The following is a 6,483-nucleotide window of genomic DNA, read 5'->3' as shown; positions in this document are numbered from 1 at the left end:
AAAACACAGATTTTCTATTATAACACAGAAAAACACAGATTTTCTGTTATAACACAGAAAAACACAGATTTTCTATTATAACACAGAAAAACACAGATTTTCTATTATAACACAGAAAAACACAGATTTTCTATTATAACACAGAAAAACACGGATTTTCTGTTATAACACTGAAAAACATGGATTTTCTATTATAACACAGAAAAGCACAGATTTTCTGTTATAACACAGAAAATCACAGATTTTCTATTATAACACAGAAAAACTCAGATTTTCTATTATAACACAGAAAAACACAGATTTTCTATCATAACACAGAAAAACACAGATTTTCTATCATAACACAGAAAAACACAGATTTTCTATTATAACACAGAAAAACAGAGATTTTCTGTTATAATAGAAAATCTGTGTTTTTCAGTGTTATAACAGAAAATCAGTGTTTTTCTGTGTTATAATAGAAAATCTGTGTTTTTCAGTGTATAACACAGAAAAACACAGATTTTCTATTATAACACAGAAAAACACAGATTTTCTATTATAACACAGAAAAACACAGATTTTCTATCATAACACAGAAAAACACAGATTTTCTATTATAACACAGAAAAACACAGATTTTCTGTTATAACACAGAAAAACACGGATTTTCTGTTATAACACAGAAAAACACAGATTTTCTATTATAATACAGAAAAACATGGATTTTCTATTATGACACAGAAAAACACAGATTTTCTATCATAACACTGAAAAACACAGATTTTCTATTATAACACAGAAAAACAGATTTTCTATCATAACACAGAAAAACACAGATTTTCTATTATAACACAGAAAAACACAGATTTTCTATTATAACACAGAAAATCAGGACGACTTACAGAGGTAATAAGTTATTATAATATAGCTAAGAGAGTTCTATACAGCTAAGAAAAACAGCAATACAGCTTTTTTGTTTGGGGATTTTTTTAGGTTCTGTTTGCACTTTTTTGTCAAATGAAACGGTTTTTGCAATTATTGTGCACAGTGTATTTGTTTCTGTAGGTTGTATGCATATGTGCTTTGTATTTGTAGTGTATACTTGCAACTACTGTTATAAACTGCAAAAAAATGTTCACCTTGCTTCACTCGGCACCATACATTTTCAGTCTTGGCTACTTTGCTCTGCTCAAACCCTGGGGAGATATTTAATGTGTTCAGAGTTTTAATTGATTTAAATCATGTTTGTTATGTAACCTATTCCTGTGACGTCAGACCTTTGGTACTTGCCTGTCCACCCGAAGTTCCATTCCTAGCTACGCCCCTGATACATACCTGCATGTTTTCAGTTGCATTGGACAGCTTTGGAAAGAGTCTACTCTATTGGGGTCATCTCCACCCAGGATAAGAATGTATTTGACAAACTGTATACAGGCAGTCAATAGGACTGTCAATGCTATATAAGCTGACTTTAACCACTGTGCAGAAAGAAGAAATCCACCTGCCCCTGCATCGGTAAGTATGATCTGTTCAGCTATACTAGAGAGTGTAGAACAGTGCGACAGTTTTAGGACTCTACTGCAAAGTGCAATTTGATATTTTCTGTTGTTGCTGTTCATGTTACAAAACTGTGATTATTATTATTAATACAAACAATATGTATTATACATTATATGGACACAGTGGAATCCACTTAATTGCATATCGGATAACTGCATACTCCATTTAAATGCATAGCAATTTATGGGTAGCCAACCACAAATATGCTATTTGTTTACTCTGCTCAAATGCATATCTGATAATTGCATAATTTGCTTAATTGCGTGAAAGATCGTGCTTGTGTAATTAGGTCTGATAATTGCATTGGTTGAGGAGTTAACCAAGTGACCACAAACAACTTGACTTGCAGTTATGGAGGAGGTATACCACACTTGCTTGAGCTCAACGAGCTTAGGTTTTTAAAAAGTTAGAAAATAAGAAGTCAATCGCTGCCGAGTCTGATCAAAATGCAACTTCCCAAATTCAATTATTAATTGCATCCTCTGTAAGCATAAAGATCTGGAAAGACTGAGAACGTGAGAATTTTGATCGCCTCATTACCAGAGGAGAGAGTCCAAGGAAAAGCAACCAGACTAATCCAGGGCTTAAATGAATGAGCTGTGAGGACAGCTTGAGGGGACTCGATTGAAGACTTTAAAATCTTAAAAGGAGTTGACAAAGTGTAGCCAGTACCTTCAGCACAGCACAGAAACCAGGACCAGAGGACACAGGTGGAGGTGGAGACAGATTTAAGACAAGCTAAGAGACACTTCTTCACATAGAGTGGTGAGGGTATAGAGTGGGCTACCTAGGGTTACCAAGATATGTTGTTGATAGTCATGGACAAGGTAGTTAAAAAGTCCAAACCAGGGGATTATTATCAGATTTAGAAACAAGGAACGCATGCTCCCTTCAGTCTCTGTCCTGTCTAGTTCTAACTAAACCATACTGGATAATAAAGGGACATGGAAAGCGTCTGATAAGACCTGTACTGTATGCCATGATCAGATTGATGGGTGTATGAACCAGCCAATAGACTGTGCAGACTATAGGGAAAGACAGGGTGAAGCCCAGGAGAACTCAGAATACCTGTGATGCCGGGAATTAGATCCAGGGCGTCTACTAAGAAATAAATAACCCTGCTTGATTCTGAAGTAGCTGGCATCCTACTTGATGCAGAAGAAATAAAAGCATAATGTGTTCTCTGCTTCTCTGTGTCTGCAGCTTCAAGGCAGGATGTGCCGGAATGCTTCTGTCTGTGTAAAAAGGCTAAAGATAAATTGTGGTTAAAAAGTAGCCTTATAGTTTTAAATAAACTCCCTGACCTAGATTGCTTTTTTAAGAATGCTGTGCTAATAGACTAACAGGTGCATGACTTAGAATATTCTAGACTGTGAATATTACCAAGAAGTAGCCTCATATGTCTAAAATAGATTCGCATACCAGTAGAACCAATGTGCTGCTAGAACCCAATCAGCAGAGAGAGATATCGGGCAAACGATAGGCCACTTGAAAAAGGACAGGAACTGTGTGTGGTGACTGAAAAGTTAATAAATACTTGATGTAAGATCAAAGATGGGTGTGCATTCACCCTGGCAGCTTATCCCAAGCTGTCATACTGAGCTTCAAAAAAGCTTGTTGATTGTCACCCGGCACTCAGCCGAATACCTAAAGAAAAACACAGTTCCTTTACCTGTGACGACATCATGTTCCTGTACTAGGGTAAGCTTATGAGTATTAGTACAAGTGTGACAGGATGGCCGGGTGGACAGAGACTCAGAGACAGTACAGTTGCAGTTTAAGCACTGCTGCGCATTTTTAATAAACACAAAATAATAAAAAGGTTTAATAAAACAAGTCATGAACACATGAAACAGAAACAAAATAACCAGCTCAAGGCCAAAACAAAAGGTTTCAACAATATACAAAAACAATAGGCTGGCCATTCTCCTTCACTATCTTAAGAAAACAAATAATAAAAGTCAACAAACAGACCTTCCATGTGGTCTCCCCTCTCTCAGGCAGTTTCCTCTCATGGAGCTGTGTAGCTCCCTTATATACCATGTGGCCAGGGTTGATTGACAGTGAATCATTTAACCAATGCCTGGCCACATTTTCACATGTATCTGGCAGGGACAGGAATTAACCCTATCCCTGCCAACCACCACCACAAACACACCCAAAACAACCAGGGCTGTAATCTTAACTTCCAGCCCTGCCATATCTAACAAACACTTTTTCATATAATATTTACACATATACATTTATTTACCTGTGCGGGGCTTCTGCCCTGCCACAACAAGGATGATCATATTTAGTGTGTAAGTCATTGTAATAATCCATGCATACAAATGTGCTAAGAGTATATATTGTATTGACCTGAACACCAGAAAATAAGGATAAACCCAACTGGTTCTTTTAATGCAAAATATATAAGAGTATTGTGTGGTTTGTTTGATTAAATATAAAAACTGACTGGTTCGCTTTAACCGCAAATATTTGTGTTCATTTTCCTTATTTCCTCATATACCTGACATGGATGAAAGTAAAACTAAAACTAAGAGACGTGCACGAATACAGGGAATAATATAAACTGATATTAATCAACCCGAGTGCTGCCCTATTAAGCACCGAACGTGACATGATGATGAATCATTGGTATTCTTTAAGACCCGACTTGAAAAAGTTTTCAACCAGACTCTAGGAACCGGACGAGCGCTGATGTGCTGAATCATGACCTCCTCTCGTTCGTTCGGTTTCTCATATTGTGTAAGGCCTTGATAAGCCGGGTCCACTGTGTAACAACGTGGTAAAGAGTAACGTTGCTGTGCTTGTTTCTCCAGAGAGTGAAGTCCTGAGACCATGAAGATGAGAGTTGCTGTGTTGCTGGCTGTGATCGTTATGTTCTGTGCTGCTGATGCTCATAAATGCCCTCTGGATGGTCTGATGAGCAGTCTGACCAAATCTGTGGGTAAGAAACCAGCTTCCATCTGCACCTATCCAAACACTCAAGTGAGAACTGGATGAAGTTAATCCAAGACACTACTTTAAATTGAGCACAGAGAGCAGAACAAGAGGGCATGAATGGAAGCTGAGTAAAAAGAAGTTTAGAAGGGAAGGTAGGAAGCACTTTTTTACACAGAGATTATAAATGCATGAACTAGCCTACCAGGTGAAGCAGTAGGATCTGAAACACTGGGAACGTTTTAAAATGGACTAGATTCTGTGCTTTTAAATGAGATCCCCCTGGTAGAGGGTGCTAGGAAGGGATGAGCCTTGATGGGCAGAACAGCCTCTTCCTAAACTCTTGTGCTTTGTGTTGTTTTCAGCCTCTGCAGTGCTGCAGAAAGTGACTCTGTCCTGCATTTCTGTCTCAGCTAGAGGGAGCCTGGCGGATTGTCCTGCAGGTCAGTGTGCCATCTTCAGTTCTTCAGCTTTTATGTTCCTTTATTATTTGTCTGTTTTTTTGGGGGTGTGGTTGTGAATTCAGTTTGTGTGAGAGGACAGCGGCACAGCTTCCATGCCCCTGCTTGCCTGCCTGCAATTCAGTCGGCTTTCAAACAGAGACTGGCAATTGTACTGAACTGTGGGGTTTGTCTTGTGTGGATTTAAAGAAAGCTAATGCCCACCTGGGGTTTAACCACCAAACTTATTCCACTGCAGCCAGATTCAAAGCAGGCCTCTTAACATGACAGGCTAGAGAATCCAATATTCCCCATATAACAGATTACAGTGCCACAGTCATTTTGCATAGTGTTTTTGCAGTACGATTTTACAATGGTTGCACTATACAGTTACAATAGTTTACCAAGGTTTAGTATGTTTTGGCATGTTTGCCATGCAGTATCTATCTTGCATCTCAGCCCACTGGATTGAATGAATGCAAGGGCTGGACGCAAACTGCAGAGCATCCGGTTCAAAGACAGTGAGTTACCGTTCAAATAAAGAACAAGCTCTGCACTCCCGAGGCAAGTGTCTTTATCTGTCTTCTCTTTTAACCAAATAATACAAACGTAGCGTTATTGTTTGTACTTGAACTTTATGTATATGTTTTCATGTAGCTCACATGTTTAGACTGATAACCCCATTTCTCTGTCTCCTCTTTCTGTTTTCATATCCGTTCCTCAAATACACCCATTTCCTGTGCATTTCATTCTACTTCTTAAAGGGCTATGTAAATGATTGAACATTACAGACGATATTATTAACTGATCAGTTGCTCGGAGGGCATCGTTACAATCTGAGGTGGCAGAATTGTAAATGGTTCTTGCTCTCTTTCCTTTGCAGGTTACAAGCCGACGGGCTGCTCCTGCGGTAATGCCTGCGGCTCCTGGGATATCCGCAATAACCAGACCTGCCACTGCCAGTGTGCAAACCAGGACTGGACCGCTGCACGCTGCTGCAAGATAGCCCTGAAATAGAAGCTAGAAAATGACAGAATCCACGTCTGGATCTTGAAGCATTCTAAAATACAAATGTGGTTTAAAGATTGGTGTGAGGGCTTTCAGTTTTCAAGTTCCTTCACTTTGGAACTCACTTCCAGCTTTTACCCAGAATGCTGAGTCTGTCAATATTTTTTAATCTAGGCTCAAAACGTATCTCTTTGATTTGGCCTTTAGCTAGTGAGCAGTTTGGAGCTCTTTTTGTAAAGCGCCATGGGATACTTGCATTTAAAGGGCGCTGTATAAATGATACTGGTATGGTAATTGCTATGGTATAAAAAGGGTCTAAAAAATAAATAATTTTCTTGCACATGTATCAATCATGTTATTTAGTTTCCAGTTCTTATATTGCTTCTCTTTTTTTTACATCCTTGTGGCAAAGTGGCTGCTGATTGGAAACAGGTGCAGAGGTGATGCAGTGCAGAAATAATTACACACCAGGAAACTGTAATCCGTTTGGAAAAGGAGGTCTTTTATTTATAACTCCCGGTCTGGCGACCAAACAATAAACCTCCAGCAA

The 6,483-nt window shown here is 38.7% G+C and overlaps 1 protein-coding gene across 1 annotated transcript; it reads left to right on the top strand.

Annotated features, from left to right (window-relative positions):
- The first annotated feature begins 1,354 nt into the window (after window positions 1-1,354).
- Window positions 1,355-6,279, top strand: LOC117962756 (resistin-like). Its single transcript, XM_059006936.1, has 4 exons — window positions 1,355-1,497; window positions 4,365-4,492; window positions 4,851-4,928; window positions 5,809-6,279. The coding sequence occupies exons 2-4, from the start codon at window positions 4,384-4,386 to the stop codon at window positions 5,940-5,942; spliced, it is 321 nt and encodes a 106-aa protein (XP_058862919.1). The 5' UTR covers window positions 1,355-1,497; window positions 4,365-4,383; the 3' UTR covers window positions 5,943-6,279.
- Window positions 6,280-6,483: the final 204 nt, after the last annotated feature.

Source organism: Acipenser ruthenus, chromosome 34, assembly GCF_902713425.1.
Source record: "Acipenser ruthenus chromosome 34, fAciRut3.2 maternal haplotype, whole genome shotgun sequence".
NCBI classification, from domain to species: Eukaryota; Metazoa; Chordata; class Actinopteri; order Acipenseriformes; family Acipenseridae; genus Acipenser; species Acipenser ruthenus.
The sequence above is the reverse complement of the archived record's forward strand: the minus strand, read 5'-3'. Positions and strand labels throughout refer to the sequence as shown.

Bases quoted from the DNA above. Each gene is read 5' to 3' on its own strand.
- LOC117962756 (XM_059006936.1), top strand. From the start codon at position 4,384: ATGAAGATGAGAGTTGCTGTGTTGCTGGCTGTGATCGTTATGTTCTGT. The intron at 4,493-4,850 runs GTAAGAAACCAG...TGTTGTTTTCAG, and splicing joins CAGTCTGACCAAATCTGTGG to CCTCTGCAGTGCTGCAGAAA. The intron at 4,929-5,808 runs GTCAGTGTGCCA...TTTCCTTTGCAG, and splicing joins CCTGGCGGATTGTCCTGCAG to GTTACAAGCCGACGGGCTGC.